This window comes from Spea bombifrons, chromosome 8 (genome assembly GCF_027358695.1).
Source record: "Spea bombifrons isolate aSpeBom1 chromosome 8, aSpeBom1.2.pri, whole genome shotgun sequence".
Lineage (NCBI taxonomy): Eukaryota > Metazoa > Chordata > Amphibia > Anura > Pelobatidae > Spea > Spea bombifrons.
Genome location: NC_071094.1, coordinates 17179891 through 17206682, shown reverse-complemented (window position 1 = coordinate 17206682; position 26792 = coordinate 17179891). Strand labels below are relative to the sequence as shown.

Genomic DNA, 26792 nt, shown 5'->3' with positions numbered 1-26792 from the left:
TATTACATCCTCAGCTTTAAATGCAGTTTTGTTTGCTGGCGTAAAATATTAAGTTCTCGAAGGGGTTAAAATTGACAGTAATATGTATTTTTAAAGGTTTGTTTACGCTGTACTAAAACATCAAGGTCTCTTGACTCCATAACAGTGTGTCTCTTACGCATAACAGTGTTATGGGCTTTGGCACACCAGCTTAAAATTGATTTCAGTCCTATGCTGAACCAAGCCACAACAGGCAAAATTTGCAAAGACAGATTCCCGGCACTGTAAACTGGGGTATGTTTACTAAACTGCAAATTTACAGGCTAGCACTCCACTAGCTTAGCAAGGCATTAAAGGTCAACCCCAGTTAGATTCTCTAGAAAGGGAAAAGTTTTTTTTAGACAAAAAATGTACATGTTATCCAAAAATTGTGATCAGAAAAAAAGAAAAGCCATTAATATTTTTATTTTATTTATTTTTCACAAATATAATAATCTAGTCGGAGGCAAGCAGACCAGAATAGATACTCATCAGGGGGTGAAACACTGCACCCTTTCTTCTACCAAGTCCAGAAGAAAAGCCTGCTCCCAAGTTTGGAAGGTTTTAGCTCTGCTTCAATGGCAGGGTTTGGCTCAGGTCTTGGTCTTGAGTGGTAGACGTTTTCTGGGAGAGGTCTGTCTGTTTTCACCTTTGTGACCTAATGAATGTAATAACACGTGTTAAATGATTATTCAATATTAACATACTATACTACATTCTATTTGTAAAAGAGACCAGAATTTCCTAGGTAGTGTTCAATATTACTTTAATTATTGTTGCAGATGTAAGTCCCTAAATAAAACACTAAGGAGATAACCCTCCTGATTAAAAATGACTACAAAAACTGTAGTATAGCTAATAAAACAGATATAAAACATACCTTAAAATAAAATATAATGTAATATTAAAATATGTACTATTTTAAAAGTATTTCAGTTTCCCTCCCTACCACGCAGGTATCAAGGATAGAAAAGAACATGTGTGTTTCTGTGATTAAGGAAACACAGAGCATTATCTATTACATAGGCTAGGGCACATTGAGGTGAAGCTTTGGAATCCCAGCTTGTGGTTCCCTACATTCTTATCGAGACCTTAGGTGCGTATATTGTTGCCGAGTATAATATGCTGCAACACTGTAGGAAATGAAATTCATTAGTTTTACCGCAGTTAGGCTTTTCCAGCTACATTTAGTATAGAGTACATAGTCCCACTTACCCGATCCCTTCTCATCTTACCCAATCTTTCATCTACTCATGTTCATATCTTCAACCTCTCCCTCTCTACTGGATCTGTCCCATCCTCCATCCTCCGCATGCTACCATAACTCCTATCCTGAAAAAGCCCTCCCTGGACATGACTCATCTGTCCTATTACCGTCCCATCTATCTACTTCTTAATTTCAAGCTTATTGAAATTACTGTTTATACACAATTAACTTGATTCCAAGTCCTTACTTGATCCTTTTCAGTCTGAGTTCCCTTTCTCGACACTCCACTGCCCTTACTAAAGTTACTAATAACCTAGTCCCTGCTAAATCCAAGGGTCCCTACTCTATGCTAATCCTTTTTTTTTTTTTTTTAAATGCTCTTTACATAATATGTTTTCCGACAGCTGCATATTAGTCCTGTGCATACCTGGGAACTCTCCGGGTTTGACCCGGAGACTACCGGGTGAGCACTGCTTCTCCGGTTCAAGACCCGAATCCTCCGCCCCACTCCCTGCCCATTTTTTCTTTAAATGGGGGTGGTGCCCGCCGACGTCAAGGGACCACCCGCCGACGTCAGTGGGCAGTCCTGCCCGCGTCCCGAAAGGGAAGGCTCCAGGTAGCCGGAGCCCAGAAGTTCCCAGGTATGGTCATATGTATGTGTTCCAACTCTTATCTAAGCCCAGTTTGCGAGATAAACGCCCTCACACCTTATCATACTGCCTGGTGGTACCAAAATGGCTCAGCCATCACCCATGCACTAGCTAATAAAAGTCTATGACGGAAAGGATTTCACTGACCAAGCATAGATTTATCAGCACTGCCTTTAACAGCTCAGTACCCCATCACTGATGAATGAATGTTAAAGTACTTGTAAGCACTCTAATATGCATTCTTTTAACCACTTTGTGACACAGGGCATACTACTACATAATACCCTAAAACATGCTCCAGATGTCATAATAGTACCTCCTATGGTTTTTGCGTTAGCGAGGACATAAAAAAAAAGTGTTCTGCCTTTGGCTACCTTATAAAACCTATCCGTTTCTACTCATGGGATGTTGTTGAACATAAGTTTTTTTTGTTTTCTTGTGAAAGAAACGCTAAGTAAAATAGCACAGCTTTTACATTACATTGACAACATGTGTGCGCTTATGTATGTTTGCACGCATGCATGTACAGTTAGGATGCATAAATATATATGAAGATGGATCCAGGCCCACATGAAAGAATTTCAGACTTGTGGACTGTAACCTTTAGTGAGAACCAAACCCTATGTTTAGATGTCATACATTATATAACTTCACATACCACACTGTATACCGTATTTATCGGCGTATAACACGCACTGGTGTATAACACGCACCCCCATTTTTGAACAAAAAAACTGAACAAAAAAAACTCCATCAGAATCACTGCTATCTGGGAAACCACACACACACAGTAAGACACACACAGTAAGACACACACACCCTAACCCCCCTTCTCAGGATCTCCCCACTCTCTCCCTAACCCCACCCCGGTCACTTACCTTCAACTCCTGTGTTGGAAGCGTGAGGCGTTTGTCTCGGGTGCCGGCGCTCACTGCTGAGCGCCGGCACCCGAGACAAACGCCTCACGCTTCCAACACAAGAGTTGAAGCGCTGAGGCAGGCGGCGGCGGCTGGAGGCGGGCGGCAGGCGGCAGAGGCTGGGGGCAGGCGGCGGAGGCTGGGGGCAGGCGGCGGAAACTGGCGGCAGAGGCTGGCGGCAGAGGCTGGCGGCAGAGGCTGGCGGCAGAGGCGGCCGCCAGCAGAGGAGTCCTGGATTTCTGTCAGTCAGGGGGGCCCGAGAGTTGCCGAGCGGTCATCTTCAGCAACCGCTCGGCACCCCTTGGGCCCCCCCTGACTGGCAGAACTCCAGGGCCCGGTCGCAGTTGCGACCCCGGTTGTTCCGCCACTGGCTCTAATATTTATCGGCGTATAACACGCAGGTAGGATTTCAGCTTCAAATTTTAGTTAAAAAAGTGCGTGTTATACGCCGATAAATACGGTAATCTGCTTGTGTTATAGAACTAAAATCAACCATTTAATATAGAGAAGGCCAGTTACTACTATCAATATTATCTATAACACAAACGGGAGGGGGTAGGAAATTTGCTACAAAAGCAAGTTTCCCACCTTTTTAAAATGCTCAATGATGGAGACTATTTGGTATAAAAATTATGTATCAGACTGTAAAACTGCACTGGAATCTACACAAAATAGACATTGGTAATTTTACCTGAAAATAGGACTGCAGTGGCCTTTTAAATGTTAAGGCTTTGTTTTTAAATCATAAAACACAGAAAGTTAATAATCTCACCTTAGACAGATCTCCCAAATCTGGTCTCACCCACCCCAGCTTGTCCAGGACACAGTTATCAAATGCGTGTTGTTGTTTGCGACAACGGCGGAGTTCTAGCAAGTTAGTATAGTCAATACAGGTCCAATATTCAGTGAATGGTTCAGCGCAATGAGTCTTAATTTTCCTAGAATAGAAGCAAAATTGTAAATTGATGTATTAACATCAGCACAAAAACAGTTATGAAGTTTGCGACAATTAAGTACATTGGATAGAGGTTCTGAACGCCTACATTTCTCCATGCAGGACTCAGAATCAGAGTTTTGCAAACATAGACATGCCAACAAGAAGCTAACAGGTAGCTCACCAAATCACAGTGACTTTTAACTAACCTATACTCATTTAAGTGTTGGATAAGTTTTAAGACTTGATAATGAATAAATAGTTGGCAACCACTGTCAAAAAAAAAAAATGCAATTAACCCCTTAATGACAAAGCCTGTACATGTACGGGCTCAAAATGCATTGTTTTCAAAGGGTTTAGGGACCACCCATTGTCCTTAAGGGGTTAAGAAACCCATGATATTTTAGCATAGTTTATACACAAATACAATACAGAGTTGCCCACACCCTGTTGAATATCGTATTGTATTCCTTGTATTAATGTGTTTTAACTGGGCCTTAAAACCAAACTAAATGTAAATATGTAATGGCGAGAACTGAGAGATATGCCCACCGTCTGTCAATAGTAGGAACTCAATATTCGGTAGGTGTATGACTAGGTCTCTCTCCATTACGGGTTCCCCAAATCAGGTCACAAAGCCTGCTAACCCCTGGGTTCTGTACCAGCGGAAGAATCGGCAATGCATGCACTGTTACACTTATTAAGTCAAACAAATCTGAGTGTAACATGTAGTGTAAGTTTATGAGCAGGGCCGGCTTTACCGATTGTATCGGTCTGTCAACTCTAGCTTTCCCCTGAATATACGTATTGTAAGAAGCGCTGAGTAAATGGTTGGCGCTACATAAAGAGGATAATAAATTACTGACAGGAGAAAGTGAAGTCTCTGGACAACGCAGATCTTACACGGACTGAGCAGTTTTGGATGTTAGTACCTAAAGAACTCCAGCGCACATTCATTTACTTGTTTTCCCTCCTTCAGACATTTCCTGGGATCCTTCTCTTCCCAACGACATAACATGAACTCTTTATTGGGCTTGTCACATTGGGATCCATAGTGATGAGCTGCAGCCTTCAGGACAGCAGAGCTAACATTCAGCTGCATAGTTTGGGGCAAAAAGACAAGAAAACAAGAGGGATTGGATAGGGATTTTGTAACGCCTGGCACACAAAACGTTTCACTCAGCAGTGCTAATAAGACAATGGGCTATGTTACAGGTGCATACCTGCCCACATTAACTGCCACCCACTGCAGAATGCTTAAGATATATTACAAACATTTTTACAAGCACGCATTATATCTATTTATTCATAAAGAAAAAAAATGCAGCAACATTATTTTGCATATGCAATAACTGCAGTGTACATACGTCGGAACACATAGACAGATTTCTAGCGCATACATAAAGCTAACGTATTCATGTACTTTATTTATATATGTAAAGCTCTCATCAAGACGTATACCTCGCGGACTGTCAGGTCCTCAGCTGTAGGTAATTCTACAGTCCCAGGCATGGCTGCCTCTGTCCCCGGAAGGTCAGCTTACAGCGCATGCGCGAATGACGCCATATCTGGCACGCAAATACGTCAAGACGCCCGTACGTCTCCCGCAACGTCATCCCCTGAAATTATAGTTTCTGTGACAAAGTGGGAGATTTATGGCATTAAGGCTTCTTACTACCCGCTACATACTTACTAGCGACAGTTTTGATTCTTCGGAGGCAGCAACGTATTCCTCTATAGAGCTGAAATGCTCTACCGTTCTTCCGGCTAATCATTGGTAGCTGCTATCAGGTGACCGTCGATTGTCATAGTAACGCGTCCACTTCTTCATGTTGCGGTTGTTATAGTAACGTCTTTTCGTGGTCTGTAACGGGATGGAGTACACAGGCAGCAAGTACCGTGGGGATTACCGGAATGGGAGGTATTACTTATATAAAGTGAGCGCCACAATGGCTAGAGAGATAGCTGCCCGAAACCACTGAATCTAATATTATAAAATAATGAAAAAATATCCAGGATTTATAATTGTGTTTTTGAATGATTTCGTTTGAATTTGCGTAATTTTATTACAATGGCTCTAAGACAGTTAGATTGGCAACATCATGTCATAGGACATTATAAGGCAAATTAACAAATTGCCCAGTTTTAGCTAAGTTAAAGAATTAATGTCATATCTGAGATAAAACCATAACTGAATCCAGTGAAGTATTTTGGTTTGAAGCTCTCTGGTCCACCACTGCTCAATGGCTAACACAACCTCCACAATGCACTTGCAGTAAAATGCACTGTATGACTTTAAGATCAGAGTACCGGATATGCTACAGTGGACACACAGGGGTCTGCTGGGGGGAACTGCCCTGAGCAAGGCCAGGGCAGCACCTGAAATAAATACACCACTGTTTAAATACATTAACCACAATTGTGTAATTTTATTCCCCAGCGCTGAGATTGAATCTGGCTTCATCGGGTGTAGTCTTCCCATGACCCATGAGCAAACATTGAAAACATCTGATTGGTTAATTACCTCTCACCTTTAAAAATAAATTTCGGGGATGTGGTTAGAGGCATGGATAAAAGAGAAGGTCATTACTTAGTCTTGTAGTTTTGAGCCTAACCAATAGCTATTCGTTTATGTAAAGCATTAAAAATAATACTAATGTGTTTGATTTACACAATTTCATTTGTAAACACATTTTCCTCTGTTTTTCTACAAATATACATAAAACATATATGATTCATACCCGGTAAAATGATGAGCTACTAGTGGAGCAACATTGTGTGGAGAAAAGGGATACTTATCCAGTTGAGTCAGTGGTGGTAAGGTGAAACTGTAGAAAGCCAGATGGGACACTTAGGAGTACCTGAATGGCATCATCATATCTGTAGGTTCTGTTGTATTAAACATGAATTTACTAAAATGTCTTACAGTAGCATACACATGTTTCTGAAATACTTTGGGGTTTATTCACTAAAAAGAGAGTTTGCAGGAGTGTCAGGCTCCTAACCTCACCTCCCCTCCGGACCAGGAGGTCTTCTCCCGGTGGGGACAACACCTATTAAGGGCGAGTGCCAACGCCTTGCTCCTGGGGGGCGGGGGTGTGTCCTGCGGCCCGATGACGAAGCTCCAAGGGAGGGGGATGGACCAAAGGTGGGGACAAGCGGTGACAGACAGGTTAATACTATGGTCTCTAGGGTCTGGGGGGGAGGACTATTTAAACCCCCAGCACTGTTCAATCAGTGCTTGTGCAAGTTCCGTCCTGGATTTCCCATACTTTGTTACATGATATTTATTTTGGATTCTATGGACTTTGCCGATTCTCTCCTACCCCATATCCCGGATTGCTGTACGGTATTGTCTTTTCATTGCTGCCTGCTTCTGCTCAGTGTAATAAACCTTTGCTGTTGTACCATTACCTGGTTTTTCATCTACTTGTAATTACCAGTTTATCAGGTGTCTCTCTGCGCTGTGCTCCGATCCCCACATCCTGACAAGGAGAGTTTCAAAACGAAACATTATGAAGGTCCAAGCCCAAGGAGCTTCTGATGGCCATGTATAATGTTGCATACTTCTTGCTGATAAGAGATATCATTTGTTATAAACTAAATTATAATCTGTAAATCCACTCAGATCAGTGCCAGTTTTGTAAAACACGCAGGGCCAGTCTGTTGAAAGGAGAACGCGGCAAGGGAAGGAGGTGAGTACCGCGGCGGGGACCTGACAACTGACAAGCTGTTTTGGGATAAAGATGGCGCAGACAAGCTGTTTTGGGGACAAAAATGGCACAGACAAGTTGTGTGCTAAAATGGCACTGATAAGCTGTTTGGGGGCAAAGGTGGCACTTGCAAGCTGGGGCTAAGGTGGCACTGGTGGGCATGTTGCTTGGTGAAGTTGGGGGCCCCAGGGGAATTTTTCACACCTGGGCTCTGTGGTTTCTAAGCACGTCTCTATCATATACTAACTGCCTCTTAAGGACACATGGCACCAGGTTACCATTTTAAAACAGAACAAGCCGCAGAACTTCTGTGAGCAAGACTGGGAATGTGTGGGAATTGTGACATTTTGTTTTGAAAGGTTAGTATTTTGTTTAGGTATTGGTCTGCTTTGTCCCTGATGGCACTCTTTTCTATCATACTTTTTCTTTTTCATTCTCCATACATTACTTAGATGTGGTATTTGACTCCTCTCCAGGAGGGTTGACCCCTTTGAAAGTCAGCACAGGTTGGGACCTAGCCTCTGGGGAACTTCTCTCTTCCTGGTAGACTGGTACAGTGGCATGTGGTAGGAAGTAGACCACAATTCCCCATCCACTGTAAAAGTGGTACTTCTATCTCTGCAATCTTCAGAGTCTATAGTGGCACCACTTATAATTACTGCATTACGTATACATTCTTGTGACCCATGATGGGTCATTGAACAGATGTGGGAGTAGGGGAGGAGGCTATGAGGGACTTTGTCACCTGGAGATACACCTGGAGATATATATGGACAAAAGTATTGGGATTCCCCTCCTAATTATTGAATTTAGGTGTTTAAGCCACATCCGTTCCTAACAGGTGCATGAAATCAAGCATATAGCCATGCCATGTCCATAGACAAACATTGGCAGTAGAATGGGTCCTACTGTAGTGCTCATTGACTTTAAACATGGCAGTGTCATAGGATGTCACCTTTGCCAGAATTCAGTTTGTGACAATTCTGCCTTGCTAAATCTGCCCCGCTCCACTGTGAGTGCTATTTTATGGAAGTGCCTAGTCTGTCTAGTAGTAGCAACAGTTTTAACATAAAAATGAACTGTCCTCTGTAGCATCACTCACTACAGAGTTCCAAACTACCACTGGAAACAGCACAAGCGCTGTGTGGCAGGAGCTTCATGAAATGGGTTTCCATGGCTGGGCAGCTGCACACAAGCTGAAGATCACAATGCCATGTGTCGGCTAGAGTGGAGTAAAGCACACCTCAACTGAACTCTGGAGCAGGGAAAATGTGTTCTCAACCAGCCTTCACCATCTGGAAGTCTGATGTACGAATCTGGGCTTGGCAGGTTCCAGGAGAACGCTACTTAATGGTGAAGGAAGGATAATGGTTAAAAAGTAATGTTAAAGCTACAGCATACAAAGACATTTTAGACTATTGTAATGCTTCCAACTTTGTGGGAACGGTTTGGGGAAGGCCCTTTTCAATTCCAGTATGACTGTGCCCCAGTCCACAAAGCGAGGTCCATAAAGATATGATTGGATGAGTTTGGTGTGGAAGAACTTGACTGGCCCACACAGAGCCCTAACCTCAACCCCATAGAACACTTGTGGGATGAACAGGAACGGAGATTGCGAGCAAGGCCTTCTCATCTAACATCTGTACCTGACCTTGCTAATGCTCTACTGGATAAATGGGCAAAAAATCCCACAGAAACAAAATCTTGTGGAAAGCCTTCCCAGAAAAGTGGAAGCTGTTATAGCTGAAGGGGAGACCAACTACATATTATTGTTTATGTATTTAGAATGTAATGCCATAAAAGTCTTTGTGGGTGTAATGGTCAGGTGCCCCAATACCTTTGCCCATATTATCTGGCAGCGAACGTAGTGCACATTGCCAACCAGGAGATGTATTAAAGATCATACAGCAGCAGGACTGTACCTTTTACTAATAGCTATTGATGTTTCCTTCACCTCAATCAAATGGCGATTCCACCAATTATGATGCTTTGCCAAGTTCAAATTCCTGGGTTGCTGTCAGAATAATGACCAATAAATAGCAAAAATTCAGCACATAACCAGTGCATACCATTAAAAAAAACACCTACCCAACGCATGAATATTGGGGATTCCATCACACTAGATGGCTATATATTGCAAGCCCATCTTTCCACTCAGGTGCCTCATTAATGGTGTCCTGTTTAAATTGCTTGAGAGTCTCTTGTGGGTTAAACCACAATGCAATCTCATTGATTTGGCAGAGATTGGTTGGCCAGACTAGATTGACCGAATAGTTCTTATCTTCTGTCACTTTCTATTTTTCTATGGTTCAGCTCCTTGGTAAGTAAAATAGCCATGAAGAATTAGATTGGTCTTTCCAAACTTGGGGTACTTTGACGTAATGGCAGGCTCAGCTGTATATAGTCATACAGTGTTCATACATACTCTGTAACTATTTCTAAGTGACTATAGTAGGTGCTGTGTGCAGGCCTATAAATAGTGGGCATCCACAGTCTCCAATACGTTGCAGATAATCTTATCAGAAACATCTTCCTTTTTAGGTTGGAGGGCAAAGGCGAGTACATTCTGCCAACGGAAACCCGTTATGAGGGTGACATGAAAGATGGAATGTTCCATGGACAAGGAACTTTGTATTTTCCCAATGGAAGCAAATATGAAGCTTCGTGGGACTGTGGCGTTGCATATGAGGTACAAATAACTATAGCTGTGGCCATGATATGTAAAGGCCTTTATTTTAGTTTATTTTTGTTTTTACCCAGATGTAAAGCTTACATGAAAGTCACAATGTTATTAATTACTCTAGAAAGTCAAGATCGACAAAAAATAGTACCGAACTTAATTAATAGTTTTTTACTCAATCACATGAATCATCATTTATGGTATGTTTATTTATACATATACATTTTATCCTGCATAGCAAGTGTTAAAAATGTAATTAGTGATTAAACTGCAATTGGGTATGGTTATGTATAAAAAAAAATAATCAATCATTATGTTTAATCAAAGTCTTTTCACTGGAGCAAACGTCAACATTATGTTGGTTGCAATGGTGATACTACTTTGCTTTGGAATCCCATTTCATATATAACCCCCAAACCGTCAAATACAGCCTTTGAAATACTAAGAAGCTTCGTTTCGTGTTACTCTTTGTGTCTTTACTAGTACCATTCTTCTATGAAAGTAAACCAACTAATCTCTATTTAAGTGCACATTACTGACATTATCAACCTTAACATGTTTGAGATTTAGCATCGATTCATATATGCTAGCAAGTCAGCATACTGCTAGTGCCCCCTTCGTTTATCTATCCACAAAATAAGGCTTTTATTGAATTAGAAGAAGTTGTCCCCTGTCTGTGAATACATTCTATCCGTTTTTTAGTATTATGTTTACTTTCACAGGGGAAATATACATTTGCAGATGGACTGCAGTATGAAGAAGAGAAATGGCATTACTGTGATGGCTATGACAGGAGGTTTTATACTGAAATCTGCTCAGGACTTAAACCTGCAGGTATATTTAATTGTTGCTGGGTCCCTTGCATTCCTAAGTTCAAGTATTAAAACTACCTGTAGCTTTTTTGGTTTGACATCAGCTTAATTGTTTGGAGATATTTACTTTTTTAGTGCCAACCACCTTTGTGATATGTAGTTGGCAACTTATGCAAAATATTTCTGCAGTTTAGAGGGTTAATGGTTGACTCCTGAGCCAGGACTTTACAGTTAACTATGAAGGTGTCATCTAAAGAAAAAAGAAAGCTGCTGATCCGTCACTGACTAACTAGCGCCGCTTCCAACTATGTAAAAAACCTAAAAGTAACATCCAATTGCTGCTTTTAGGCAGTGCCACTGCCCAATAAAATAATGTAAATAATAATTAAAAAATACCGTATTTGCATGATTATAAGATGACCCTGATTATAAGATGAATTTGAATATTAATTTAGAAAAAAAACCTGAATATAAGACTACCCTATACGAAAATAGTATAGTTTTACTAGTAAATATTAACTCACATGTAAACTATTTTTCATATTTAATAAAACTTTGATTGAGAAAAATGCATTTTTACTTTTTATTACCTTTTATTTGCCAACCTGCCCGCCCCAGTTATGCACATCTGCCCCATGGCTTGCCACTCTGCCCCCTGATATGCCACTCTGCCCCCCAGATATGTATTATACCCCTATATGCCACTCTGCCTCCCAGATATTCCTTATACCCCCGATATGCCGCTCTGCCTCCCTGATATGCCATTTTCCCCCCTATATGCCACTTTACCCCCCGATATGCTTTATGCCCCCCCCGACTTACCGATGCATCCCTAGACTTGTTTCTCATGCTCCAGAATCCCTTGTGTCACATTCACCGGCATTTGCTCTGAAAAAACCTTGTCTTATAATCTAGCAAATATGTAATATAAAAATATATATGCAAAAATTGGACCAATCCTGTGAACGAAAAACTGTCATCACCTTCAACCTAAATGATTGGAAGGGGAATAGGAGTTTTAGCCCTCAACAACAGCTACACCAGAAGCACAGAGAGGTTACCTATGGCAGTGTGTATATCTTGTGTTTTTTTAGCTTAATCATGGAATTAAAGCCCTTATGTGTGCCTTCTCTGAGATAGCTTGGGCCTGACACAGTGAGGTAAACATGTATGGTTTGGGATTCAATTATGTGTCTAAAGTCAAATCCTGAAGCATAGACAGTAGATAAGTGCTAAAAATGCTACAATTACCGTATTTGCTCGATTATAAGACGACCCTGATTATAAGACGACCCCCCAAAATCAAAATATTAATTTAGGAAAAAAACAAAAAGCCTGAATATAAGACTACCCTATAGGAAAAAAGTTTTACTAGTAAATATTAATTCATGTAAACTAATTTTCATATTTAATAAAAGCTATGATTGAGAAAAATATATTTTTTATTTCCTTTTATTTGCCAACCTGCCCCCCCAGTTATGCACATCTGCCCCCAGAAATGCCTTATACCCCCCTATTTGCCACTCTGCCCCATGATGTGCCTTTTAACCCCCTATATGCCCCTCTGCCCCATGATATGCCTTATACCCCTATATGCCACTCTGGCATATAGGGGTTAAAAGGCATATCATGGGGCTGAGTGGCATATAGGGGGTTAAAATGCATTTCTGGAGATATATATATACTGCTAACAGCAATCACACTCCTATCAAGCCAAGGCAGCCAATACATGCTGGAACCTGGGGATGTTAGAAGTGTGATTACAGCCTTCCTATGCCATGCTACCACCCCCACCCCCCTTACACATCCATGCTATCACACACACACTCATTCACAAACATTTAAATACTCATTCATTCCATTAATCACACATACACACACACGCTCAAACCCCCCACCCCCTTACCTGAACTGCAGATCTCCCACTAGCAGACTTCTGCAGGGGCCCGGCTGTGCGAGCAACTTCTCTGGCCCCGCCCCCAGAGGAAGGAGGGGGGAGGTAGAGTTATGTGAGGACTGTGCTAGCTTCCTGTTTCCTGCTGCTAATAGCAGAGACGCTGCTCGCGATAAAAGCCCGGTAAGCAGCACGGCCGAAGCAGAATGAGGTCTGATTAGAAGACGACCTCGATTATAAGACGAGGGGTATTTTTCAGAGCATTTGGTCTGGAAAAAACCTCATCTTATAATCGAGCAAATACGGTAAATTCTGTGATTCAGTGGGGTGTTTAGACAAACAACGTATTTTAAGTTGAAACGTTAGAGTTACATTTTGAGCAACCACATCTAGAAATTTGTAGAAGCTCAAAATGCATTTATCACTCGGAGTGTCCCTATATAGTCAGCATTGGAAGGGTTGTTAACAAACAAAACTTGCAAGGTTCATGACCACTGGTGGAATTCTGCTACCCAGAAAACAAATACATGTACAGTCCAGTATCCTATACAGCCCCACCAATGAAGAATGCCTATAAGGCATATTAAAGTGCCTGAACCAGCACTGAAGCTTGTTTGTGGTGAGCATAATGTGCTTGTGCACTGGTATGCAGACAATGTGCTCAGCTGATTTAAAGAGGACATTCAGCTATTATATGCATTAAGGTGCATATGATGCCTGGAGTATCCATTTAAGAAAAGACACTTAGCTGACAGAAATTAAAAAAAAAAAACTCTTCTATGCTGGCACACAATAAAAATGTAGTTTAGCAATAACTCTTTTTATGCCTATTTGTACATATTTAATTTTTCAAATCAATGAAACAAGGCTAACACTTCTAACATGCATTTCCAACACCAGGAACCATTACTTGAATTGATGATGATGATGCTATTAAGTTAAGCTGTTTGATATGTTTATTCCTAATGTCTCCTTTTTTAATCTGTACATGTGTAAAGGTTGTATTTGTTTTACATCAATTTTACTTCATATCAAGCAGATCTGGACTTATTTGCTCCTAGTTTTAGCATAATTAGACCTAAGTATTCCATTACTTTCATCTGATTGACTGAAGAGGTTTGGTTTAACCTGCTTAGCCAGGCTGTGATTTTTAGTGTTAATTGAAGGAGGTTCAGCGTTACATGTGATTCATAATCATACCTAAATAAAACAAAACAAGATAAAGTTAGAAATTGTCCACAAGTGAGCCCCAACTAGTTGTGTTTTGTTTTATTAAGCCAACTTGAAAGTAAACATGCGGCTTTTCTCTTTAACAGAGGTCTCGTGCATACTTTCATTCTGGGAAGGAGGAGGAAGGCAACTGGCTGGCCCATAGAGCCTCTATTTATGTGATACATGGCAGTCAGTCTAGCCATTTCGATCCAGCTATGTACGTAGTAATAGGGATGTCCCATGAAAAACTGCCATTGTTGCCAGTTATATTTTGGGTGAATTTCCCTGCTCAGTCTTTATGGCAATGCTGTGAAGGCTGTTCCTACATAGACTTTCATTAGTCAGAATGTCCAATTGATTAAGACTGAGCCATGGTATTGTTTACAGACAGTATGATAAGATTGGGGTACTATAATAGAGCTAGAACACATACAAACAGCTAATATGCAGCAAACTTCAAACACTATCTTATGACAAAAACTAGAACTGCTAAAAAAGAAAGCAGCACAATGTTTTTAAAAATGTACTTTGAATCTGATACTAGTAATAAAAATGATTGAAGTTAACATTTTAAGGATTTTGGGCTAAAGAATACATAATGTACATGTTAAGTATGTATTATTTTGCCCACCATGGTTAACATATCACAGTTATGTACTTTGAACTGGAATATAAAGTAATCAAGTTTTGCAAAAGCTCTTGTCTATAAACGATGGCAGGCATTAATATCACTATTATTTATTGTTTTATATAGCGCCATCAAATTCTGTAGCTCATTTAGTGGGGAACACTATTTTGTCCAATAAATGCTATTTTATTTTTGCAAAATAGCATTATTAGTCCCCATAGATTAAAAAAAAAAAAACTACACACAGGTTATCTAGATTTCACTATTCACTGACTGACACAAGCACAATAAGTCTTCCTCAATGATTAACTGAGATGCATAGCATATATTCTATATAATAACAGCTGTGCAGGTTAGCCATTACTTACCCTTATTTTTTTCCTCCTTTGCTAATAGCAATGTTAAATTGATTTGAATAGTGAATTAAAATCTGTTCAGATTAAGATAGAACATGCTTAGTATGTGGAAGTGACCCAGAGCCTGCTTTAATGATTATCATTTGCCTTTTTTAATTGCTTGTAGCCCTTGATATAGTTCTGTTTATAACAAATACATTGGTGCTTTCAGTGCATTATGAGATCTTAGAAAAATGTATTTTCAATGTTAATGGCAGGGTATGTGTATTTTTATCCTGAGCAATGTGCAAACATGTTTTAAATCAATCACACTCTGTTACATGCACATTTCATTATGTTTATTTTTTTACTTTTATTAGGCCGTTCCCAACTTACAAATTTAGATCCTCCAAGACAAATCCCAGAAGGCTGTTATGATTGTGGTGATGGATTCTATGACCCAGTCAGCCGAGTTGTAAATGACTATCAGAACAGATTCTTGAGAAATGCTGGTATGTATATAAGTTTATAAAGCTACCTAAACAAAGGGTTAAAAATATCTGATTTTGTTTTAACTATATTTGAGGGTGGTTAAGTTCATTATTTTTGCCTATGATACTACATACTACATGAAGAAAACTAGGTGTCATCGATTAGTGGAAATAAATGACTCAAAGGGATCAGTAGGGGTAAAGGGAAAAGTAATGCAGGTTAGCAGTATATGAAACTGGCCATTCTGTTATGAAGGAAGGAGATCCTAAACATAAAAAAATCACCATGTCCTCAATCTGTGCATGACCAACAAAGGCTGTAATTGAATTACTATGCAGAACAGATTTCATTTTGAGTATGGTATGTATCACCATAACCACATAAAAAGCATTTTGAAATAAACATTCTATAGAATTCATAAGTTACTGGCATGTCTTCCTGCAAATTATTATACAGAGAAGAATATCATTATAGTTTAAATAAGGTTTGGTTTTACAAATACTGGCTCCTATGCGTTTTATAACCTCACTCCATGCAAGGCTAGATAGCCCCACATCCGCACATGGCTAGCTCTACATGGGGCAGGGTTAGAAACACATAGAACCCGGGCTAGCTCCAGTTAGCCTTAGGTAGGTGGAGAGTAGGAGGTGGGGTGGGTGCGGCCAGTTATCCTACCTCTGAAAGAGGAAAGAGGACACTGACCCGGAATCCCGGGGAATAAGCGGGTCTCCCACAAACTCCAAGTCAAAATCAGAGAGTTTATACTTTTGATAATGTATTTTGTCGTTCTGTTTATGGATAACACATTCCCTGCTGTATATCACCAGGACTTGCCTCCCAGGACTTGCGGACCTCAGGCTAGATAAATGCCTTGGGACATTTTATACTTTTGGACTGTATTGAGCCTTACTACTTTAGTTGCCAGCAATTTTTTATTTTTTTTTCTAAATAAGGACCTATAGAGCACAAACTTTACCCTGGCATACTAGTCAAAACGTGCACACCATTCTTAGACCATTCATAAATGTTTTAATGAACAATAAACCTTTATTATAGCACTAGTTGGCAAAAAAGTCAGGGGTATAGGATAAAATTCAACCAACTTACAAATGTAAAGCTTATCTATTGATAATTAACAGTGCCAAATGCCCTATCTGTTCTTGTGTTGGAGACCAGTTATAGACATGCTAATGAAGCAAACTCATGGATCATTTAGTCTCCACCCAATCATATAGTCTAAATTCCACCTATAGCATGTAGCTTTTCCTAATACAATTAGACGTCTTCTTTACCAGTGGTACAATTTAGAGTTGCATATCTCTGGGACAATGTATAGCCACATAATAGAAAGTAGTTTACTTTATTTAGAGGAGGGGAAGCTAAATAATTCACCACTTTTCTAAAATTGTTATATTTCCCTGTTAAGCATGTGTTTTAAATGTGGATTAAACTGTGAGACTTTTATCTGCCGCACATGAGAGGGGACTTTAGACTGAATTTAATTGCAGACCAGTTTGCTGCAATTATTCAATTGAACCTGGTTTCTGCAGCAAACCTTATTAGCCCCTCTCCTGACACTTTTCATCTTAGCAGGAACAATTCTCTGTGAACAGTCATTGCGCCACAGGCTGCACTTACCGAATCTGACGATTGATTCAAGAGCATGTTACATATAACTTGTCAAAGCCAAGAAAATTCTTAGTGATAGGAAGCAAGCATTAACCCAACAGTATACTTTTATTGCAGGACCATAGAATACGTACGTTGCGGGCTGCTATGTTAGCATATAGTAAGTCTTAACAATAACACACACAATTAAATTGGCCACTCATAATGAAAATTATCACTAAATATATGGTCATAAAAAATGTCAACCCTTGAGACAAGTTGGTTGATAGCATTTGCGTTATCATATGCTGGGGTATTTTTGTGGCTTAAAAACATTTATCTGCTTGGTGTAGCTGTGGAACGCCCCTTTGTGCCAAGGCAATAATTTTGTGAGTGCCAAAAAACTCACAATGTGAGAATAAAAAAAGTACAAAGAAACTGGAAAATGCATGCTTTGTCATACATATCAAGAAAGACTGTGAACCTTGAGTACATATTATTTGAAAAGGAGAACTGATCGCATAGACATGATAGAAAAATTAAAACTTCATTAGTTAACTGAAGAAGTAGGGTGACTAGGACAAGATAATATACCCTGAAGTTCAAAAAAGAGCGAGATGGTGATTTGGGGACATTGCTGTCTCAAGCATGGAACAGGAACGATAATGTTCTGGTTTCTGGTGGAAATGGCTAAGTGGGCCAACATATTGTAATCTGCTCTTATAGTCTATTTTGCAATAGTAATTTTGCTGCTTATGGTGAAAGTATATTTAGTCTTAGATATACGCTATACAGGTTTATAGAATGAGCATCAGTATTACACATAATGCCATGAAAGAAAACAACAGTTTAACTGGAGAGTGATCAATTTCTTGTCTGAAATTATGTTGCTGCTTCCTAATGTGTCTATTGGGAGATTTGGGGATTGTTAAAGGTGTCTGGTGTCTCAAAATGATAAGGACAGATTATATCTGCTACAAGTTATCTTGCTATCCTGCCTGACACTCTTATAACATCACTTGATAGCTTTATATGGCTTTCATCCAATTCTTCTGGTATGCAGAGAATATAATATCAAATGAGATAAGCGGCATGCTTTCTAAAAACAAAGGAACTTGTAATGATTAACAATATAGAGGGAACACCCAGCCATCCCATATCCTTGCATATGCTTTGAACTTTGTGTTTTTGCATTTGTTTTTAAGATATCCTGTCCATGCCAGTAAGAACATTCAGCTAAACAGAATTTGTGTGACAATTCAGTAATAAATTGAAATTCTCCTTTCCTGTCTTAAAATATAATTACATAACGCTTAACTTTGTGCAATCATTAAACAAATATTTTTCTTTTTTATTATAAAACTAAAATTTTTGTAAAAGCTTAATCTATTGTGCGTTTAACAGTTTCACTGAGAAGTAAAAAATAAATGAAAAGTTTGGATGACAGACACTTCTCCAAAACGTTTAGGCAAATATGCCATGAAACCTGCATATGATATTATTTATTTAGCATCAAACATTTATAAAAGCTTAAATAAACTTGCTATGTGTTTTAGCTGCTAAGTACTCCAATAGATTTCTGTGTCCCTCGTCAGAGGATGAAAGGGAGAGGTTCATTGCATTGTTGCATTTCAACCACTGTTAAAATAAGGTTATGCTAAATTGCTTGGGACCCCTAAATACCAGTCACCAAGGAATAAAATATTGTTGTAAGAAGAGTTATGTATATAGTGTTATTGCTGTAAATCTGCACACTAAACATTGATAAATGTAGTCTATCAAGTGGTAGTCCAAAACATAAGAAGAATCTGCCACTCCTAGGAGAAACTCTTGTATGGCACAGGGCCATGAAGTAACGGAAGAATAAAAAAACAAAAAGTATGCAGTACGCAAAAGAAAATCAGGAAAGAATTTGGAATGACAGGGAACCCTTCCAGAACAGCTACTCTGTAGGCTGGGCAGGAAGGAGCAGGAAAACACCAAGGCTGCAGACCAGTCCATGACAGCATCTAAAGCAGATGGTAGGAAACATTCAGGAAGTCCTGTATAGCAGTGTCTTAGCAAGACAGGTTTAACAGAAGTTGCGCTGCGATCTGGGAGTGCCCCTGAAGGATGTCTATCACAGAAGAGTTCAGACGTGGCTTGTTTTCTCAGAACCGGGTAAATGGTTGTTGGTGTTAAAGGTCATAGGGAAGTCAATTCCTCATGAAAACAAAAGAATATTATTTTTTTCCTATGATGACTTCTGTTACCTGAATACATTTTGTGTCTTGATATGAACTGTTTTAAAAGGTTTTTGTGAGTTGAATCATAATGTCAGTAGGATCCATATTACTGCAACATCATTATTTAATTTGAAATATAATTTTTTAAACTACTGTGGTGATACATATAGTCAGGGCTACCTTAAGAGATATATTAGTGTGTGATTTAACTCATTAGAAGTATTAGAACCAGCCCCGATTTTGTGAAATCTAACTAGTATCCTTGACCTGGCTCTCCAGGCTAAATGCAGGAATGAAAGATGAAAAAGGGCTAGTGTTGGTCTCGGTGATCTGTGTTAATAAAAAAAACATATAATATATGTTTATAAAATCTAAGATATTAAACATGCTACGCTCCTTTATGACACATTTGGAATAGATTTACATAACTATGTAACCTTGAGGTAGATGGGAGTATACCATAGGTAACACAAGACATAACAAATGTCACAATAAATGTTTTTAATATCCATTAATTCAATTAGCTTTTGTAAGAAAACTTCAAAACTTTTGTCTTTGGTTCCATTGATTTCACAGACAAGTGAGGAGAGTCACAAAACTGTTTTCAAATGACATAATAATAATAATAATAATAATAAAAATAATAATAATAAAAAAATATATAAAAGGCATTCACCTCCCTACAGAAACATGGCACATGAAATGCAACAGACTCAAATTGACAGACAGTGGCAACCAGATGCATAATGTAGAGAAGGCCCGGTTGTAAGCTCACAGTTTATTTCACTAAAATTGTGAGGGAGGTGGGGAGGTGGATGCCATTAGCGTACCTAGCGAGGGGAGGGGCTGCAGTCCGCCCCGGGTGCCGCTCATCAGGGGGGTGCCACCATGCCGGCACCCCTCCAGAGACGGACAGTAATGTCCGACGCTAGAGGAGCAGGCTCGGTTGGGGAGATCAAGTATCTCTAACTGGCTTAAAGCCAATCTAGGGAGCGGGAGGTCTGTAAATGCAGACCTCTGACCCTGCTCCAGTGCGATGCGTGCGGCAACTGATGGTGTGCGTCTGGGTTTGCTGTCATATCCCGGTACAGAACACTGAAGTCGCGCCCACCACCTTCTGTGATCACTGCACCGGAAGAAGGCAGATGAAAAAGAGGAAGAACGAAGAGGAGGAGGAAAATTGACATTGACAGAGAAAAGGTATACTATACCAGACATTACATTAATATGAGTATATGAATGAATGAATAAATGTTTGTGAAGAAATCTTTGTAAATGAGTGTGTGTGTGATAGCATGGATGTGTAAGTGTGTGTGTGGGGGGGGTAGCATGGCAAAGGGAGGCTGTAATCTCACTTCTACCATACCCAGGTTCCTGCATGTACTGGCTGCCTGGGCATGATAGGAGTGTGATTGCAGTTAGCAATTATATATATATATATATATATTATTATTATTATTTATAATATATATATTTATAATATTGTTGATTTTTAACCACACTTTTTTAAGTAAGCAAAATTGGATAGAAAAATTAAATAACAATATTAATGTATATATATATGATTGCTAACAGCAATCGTAGTCCTATCATGCCCAGGCAACCAGTACACGCTAGAACCTGGGCATGATAGGAGTGTGATTGCTTTTAAACAATCACAGTCATGCTAAGTCAGCCAGTGCATGCTGGGATCTGGGTATGCCTGGGCATGATAGGAGTGTGGTTGCTGTTAACATATAGATATAGATATATATATATATATATATATATATATATATATATTATTTATTTTTTTTGTCCAGTTTTAGTGTGTTACTTATATTATATATAAAGGTGGGGGGGGTCATGTTCGGTTTTGGCCAAGTGAATCCTGAATTTTCGGTTTTGGTCCAGAATTTTCATTTTGGTGCATCCCTATATATAAAGATAACAGTTATGCTGTACTCCCGTCCATGTTTGCCTAACGATAGAAGCTATGCGGTTTTAAAGTGTTTGTGTGTGTGTGTGTGTGCGCGGAGTGTCACATACAAGATCCGCCCCAGGTGCCAAATACTCTAGGTATGCCCCTGGTGGATGTATTTTGTTTTTTTATTGTGCCATTTGACCTGTACAGGCAGACATATTATGAATAATTCTGGTGGCAGAGTAGCTCACCTGTAATAGTTCTAAACATAACCTAATATGTGTTAATGTACAATAATAAAAGAGAAGAGAGGGAATTTTTAGGAGCAGGGACGTCCTTAAAGGTGACTTGTTCCCTATACAGCACATTAACTGTTTTGTGCAGTAAAGATAAAGTGTACATGATATAAAAAACACTACCTATGTAGTCTACAAATAAACTATTTAGTAAATACTATTCGGTAATAGATAGTAAAGCGGTGACTATGATTCCATTACGAAAAACTTTTCTTAATAGTAACGAAGTATATTGTGTATCTTATATGTTTAGTTTACATGTTAAAGTGAGTATATTGTAATTGTGGACAGAATTTCATTTATATTATACATTCAAATTCCATTTGTATTTATAAGTGTAAAGATGTGTGCCAAGATAATGTCCTGGTAGCTGCATTTACATAGGGAAATTGTTGCTATTGGAAGAATAGTAATTATATTCATACATTTGTGATCACTAATCAATACTTATGTTTAATTGCGTCTTTAATATTGATGTAGTTTCCTTTTATAGTTTAGTCCCAGTGTTATGGGGCACAGAGTAAGAAGTGCAGAGTGCTAGAGGCTGGAGGCAGCTGCGCTAAGAAGCACATACATTTGTGATTCAAATTGTTGGCTGCACAGCCAGGTAGTGTGAAAAGGATAGTCAAGTGGCTGTTAAGTCCATTGCTGCCAATTACTAACAATCAGGGAGGGGCTTTAAGTCTTGTTCAGTATAATAATCCCAGTTTGTCTTGTTTCATGGGTTACTGTTGAAGAGGTTGCAGCTGCAGATTCGAATAGATTCAGAACTGCCTTAATTATGAAGCAATCGTTCCTTTCAGCTTGGAAATATTATATACAGAGTGTAACTCTTTATTTTCTGGCATACATATGGGTTACTATTTTCCTGTAGTATGCATACTTAAATACGTGAAAAACAACATTCCTCTCCCTCGCAAAATGTGATTCGTAATACCATTCCAATAATGTTTTGGATTGTAATTTTTAGTCAAATCGGTTCATCTAATTGTACTAATTGTAAGTGCTGTATGAATGTTCTCAGGGAGTATGACTGTATATTAGTAGTAGTCTCAGATAAATGTTGTTAACTTTGCCTTTTTTAAATCTAGATGATGATGAACATGAGTGGATTATTCAGACATGTCGGAAAGGATGGGATGAAATCGCAGGATATCAATCAAAACACCCACGATCCCAGACATGAGACCTTGTAGAATCTCACCTATTCAGTAAAGAAGCATCAACAACAATCTAGCTTCAATAATTCTGTAGCATACATACAAGAATAAAAAATCAGTCAGTTTTGCTTTTACTCTACTTTCTGCATTGTTCCATTCCTTGCTTTGTCTTTAGAACATCATAGTTTTATTTATAGTGCTACTTTTTATAGATGGTTAAGAGAAGAGTTTTGAGATATATATTATATTCACTGGTGTTGTGATCATGTATAATATCTTAAAAGGTGCAGGAAGCAAGGTTTATGTAATTTCAACACCATTTTTAATCTGGCCAACGTCATGCATATGTTTAACAAACCATGACATGTCCTGAAATAATTAATTAATACCTTTTTTAAATGTAAAGTAACTTTTTATGGGTTCAGTATTATGACGTGTAGCCATTATAATATGTTCATCACCTTGGGATTTTCTGATGATGCTTTACATTTAAAAAAAATACTGAATTGTTATCACTATATTTCCTCACAGAAGCCTATCTTCTACCACCTCATAAAGCCTATCTTGGAACTTTATCAATTGAGCAGCAATAATCTTAATTCTTTTGCCATTTGAGAGGATAGTTAAAATATAGGAACAAGATATATGTGCACTTCTTTCCTGAGGCTAGTAATTCTATTGATTTTATATATATATATATATAATCTTTTCATTTGTTATTTGTAAATCATATTTTATTATTGTTTTACAAAGATGTACATGAAGGATAAAACATACAAGTCCACAGCTAAGATACAATGCACATGAGCATGTAAAGCGCTCATTGCCACTAACTGTAAACCTTCACATGAGTTTCTCAGGCTAGCTCCCCTAGTATGTCACATCCTTTGAGTGAGAAGGTAGAAGTGAAAAGTAAGATAGCAAACTTCCTTGAAATAAGTGGGGAGAAAGATGACAGGAACAGAGAAGTGGGGGGGGGCAAGAGGAAAAAAGGGGGGACCCCCAAACAGATGTGGGCTGAGAGGAGGGGAGTACACCACAGAGACCCAACTCCAGCAACCAGGAGCTCTAGATGCTCAACCTATTCCTATGTCCTCACTTCACTAATGTATTAAACGCCCGTGATCCTGTGAACTCCATCCACCCAAACCAGGTGGCGACGTATGAGGTCATTTGAACTGAGGCAGACTTGATTAGTGTTTCCATTACCCTGATCTTTTTATGGAATCTTAGGATAGATTTTAGTTTTACTATGAAGTAAGCAGAGCTAATTGTTTTACGTTTGCATGCATATCCCTCTTAAATCCTAGTAAATTTTAATGTGTGATTATTATTAGTTGTTAGAACTTTTAGACCATGTGATTTCACCATGAAGTTTGATCACATTATCAAACGAGCAGTTATTTATAAGAAAAACAAGGGTGGAAAAATGCATTTCTCATTTAAATTCTGATTTATTTCTAATAAGCAAGATTGTGTTTACATCAGACATTTGGGAAGAATAATAAAAGCTGATTAAAATGTTGCTTTATAAGGGAAAACATGTCATCTTTATTGTCTGTCCCTGACTGAACATTCTTATTTAAAACTTCTTGTTGCTGTCTAAGCTATGCCTTGCTAAAGAAATATCACGTCTCTTCTTCAACAAGTCTGCCCTTTCTGTCAGTTTAACGTTTTAGGTAATATACTTAATTTTGTCTTTTGTTATATTAATGAAACATTTTTGTTGTCTTTGTTATAATGCACTAAACAATGGATATCAAATGCTGAACCACGAAATAGCAATACCAAATAACCTTTTGTATGTTTTAGGGCAATTTGGAAGCATTTTTAAGTGTATTTGTTCCAATACAAAAGAAAATCTACCACACACATAACAAACATCGTGCACTCTTACTAAGATAGCAAATTAAGATATTCCAAAGGTTTCCTTGCATAGATCTCACAATGATGCAAAAACGTTGACATAAAGTCTGGTTTAGTGGTCAATGGAAGGTACATAACACCTGCTTTGGCTAATTCTATTTGTCTTTACAAAGCAAGTTAAAGCCTCAAAAGTATTAAAATATTACTTTTGAGACTTATAAAACAATGTTATGGCCCCCTGGGGCAGAGCATCCAGAGAGCAGGCTAGCTTTACAAGTCCAGGCCAGGATTTTCACACAGGTGAAGCTGGCCTAATCATGTTTAAAAAGGTCCAGGCTGGTCTCTCTTTTATCTCAATCAAGAGAACTGGGTAACTACAAGCTGCTGCATTGTATTCTATTGGGCTACAACATTTGCATTAAGGGGAAGTCAAGAAGCCCCCAACATTAGAGAGGGAAGCTATTGTTTAATGCTCAAAGCAATGGAGAATATCAAAACACTTTTGGTTACCCTAGAAGACAATGGTTCTTAAGGAACCACTGACAAAAACACTGTGCTCTCTAAAGGACATTTGTCACTATAGATTTGAAAATACAAAATACTCAAATGTTTCCGCATGTCCGTGATAACAGTAGGTTAGTAAGTCAATGAGCATTTCTGTAAAATAAAATTAAATTTTTTGTACTTTTTTGAGTGTTTTCAAAAAAATGCACTCAAACGTTTGTAAAGAAACTAAGTTTTTTTTCGCTCAGTGTGTGCAACTTATTGTTTTTATTGATGCTGAATTGTAAATACTGCTTGTCTGCCCTTTCCAAAACAATGGGAATGGATAACCAGTTTTGCTGCTAGTGGGGTACATTTCTACCCCTTCGTAGAAGGTGTGACAAGATTATCTTAAATCCTGTCTCCCCTGCTGCTACATGAGCTATCAGGCTGTTTATGGACAGCCTGTACTCAACTTGTCAACAGAAGCCCATCACCCCTGTTCACTACCCGCAAACCCCTTAAGCAGTTAAAATACTACCCTATAGGGTAATGTGTAAGGGATGGTGTGGTCCTCTGGAACATAACAAAATATGTATGTGGGGTATGTCTGTAATTAGGGAATCTGGTCATTGTTCATTAGTGGCACCTACTGTGTAGAATAAAACACATATTAGTATAGGGTTTCTTTATATACTACCACATTTATTTAATGCATGTTTCTATGGTCTGAAATGAAAGCCCTATTTGCTTCTGGGAAAAAAGGATGTATAAGTTGTGTAGGTAAATCAAACACAGAAAAGGGGGATCTTGAATAAACCCACATATAGTTAAAAGTATGGTGCTTGTGGCACTAAAAAGCTTTGGTGATAATAGAGATTTATTTTGAATGTTCAGCCTGTGATTCATTGACTATTATGTTGCAAGGAAATGTATACAAATGATAATATATTATGTATATTATTGCTATATTTATTGCTATATCGCCATGTAAACAGCCACCCATGATACATTCAAATAGAAACCAATGTCATCCATATAAGTGCCAGCACTTTCATTCAATGTAACTTTATTTAATACACAAATAAGACATTTTACATTTCACAACATTCAAAGTATATATACATATATATAACAAAACAGACATTTGCTTAAAAAAAGTGCTTACACATTTTATAAATAAATAGTACATTTTAAGTATTTTTTATTTCATTGTTAAACAAGATATATTTAACTGAAATACACAGAACAATTCTGCTTAACAATGTTTTGATGAAAATGTTCTTATTTTTTGTGAGTGCCCAGTCAACCAATGGGTCGAATTTGATGGCTTTTTACCTGTGTTCATGAGTGGACATTGTGATAGCTGGCCAAGGAAGAACTGAAATACTGTAGCCTATACTCTAAACTATAACAGACTGAATCATAATAATCATTGGATTATTAATACATTTAACCATTTAAACTCAAATCCCAACCATGTTTAAATTTGTCATCGCACATTTTCTTTTGTAGTGCCAATGATGGTGACATTAATGTTTTGCTACAAGGGTTACAAGGTAAAACAGCCAAAATCTCGAAACAAACCAGCTTTTTAGGATATATTCATATAAGCATCCCCAATTATTTTTAAAATGTCTAAAGGTGTAACTAATCTTTACGTCATATTTCATCTTTTCCCATTACTATGTGGGTTCCTTTCTTTTTTTCTTTTGTATACCAGTAATGGTGGTTCTGTAAAGCTTACGTCTTTGGCAGT

General features: G+C 38.5%; 2 protein-coding genes across 2 annotated transcripts; one reads left to right on the top strand and one right to left on the bottom strand.

Annotated features, from left to right (window-relative positions):
- Nucleotides 1-439: 439 nt before the first annotated feature.
- NDUFA8 (NADH:ubiquinone oxidoreductase subunit A8) lies at nt 440-5338 on the bottom strand. The gene is made up of 4 exons (XM_053472759.1): nt 5188-5338; nt 4659-4822; nt 3565-3730; nt 440-676 (listed from the first exon to the last, which is right to left on the bottom strand). The coding sequence occupies exons 1-4, from the start codon at nt 5236-5238 to the stop codon at nt 539-541; spliced, it is 519 nt and encodes a 172-aa protein (XP_053328734.1). The 5' UTR covers nt 5239-5338; the 3' UTR covers nt 440-538.
- Nucleotides 5339-5577: 239 nt separating this feature from the next.
- On the top strand, nt 5578-22821 carry MORN5 (MORN repeat containing 5). The gene is made up of 5 exons (XM_053472758.1): nt 5578-5647; nt 9981-10128; nt 10842-10953; nt 15381-15512; nt 22616-22821. Exons 1-5 carry the CDS (start codon nt 5601-5603, stop codon nt 22708-22710), a joined length of 534 nt encoding a protein of 177 aa, XP_053328733.1. The 5' UTR covers nt 5578-5600; the 3' UTR covers nt 22711-22821.
- The last annotated feature ends 3971 nt before the right edge of the window (nt 22822-26792 follow it).

Excerpts from the sequence above, each read along its gene's own strand:
- NDUFA8 (XM_053472759.1), bottom strand. The coding sequence starts at position 5,238 with ATGCCTGGGACTGTAGAATTACCTACAGCTGAGGACCTGACAGTCCGC. Across the intron at positions 3,731-4,658 it reads TGTGCGCTGGAGTTCTTTAG|GAAAATTAAGACTCATTGCG; the intron begins GTACTAACATCC and ends CTTCTATTCTAG. Across the intron at positions 677-3,564 it reads ATTTGGGAGATCTGTCTAAG|GTCACAAAGGTGAAAACAGA; the intron begins GTGAGATTATTA and ends TACATTCATTAG.
- MORN5 (XM_053472758.1), top strand. The coding sequence starts at position 5,601 with ATGGAGTACACAGGCAGCAAGTACCGTGGGGATTACCGGAATGGGAG. Across the intron at positions 10,129-10,841 it reads ACTGTGGCGTTGCATATGAG|GGGAAATATACATTTGCAGA; the intron begins GTACAAATAACT and ends TTACTTTCACAG. Across the intron at positions 15,513-22,615 it reads CAGATTCTTGAGAAATGCTG|ATGATGATGAACATGAGTGG; the intron begins GTATGTATATAA and ends TTTTAAATCTAG.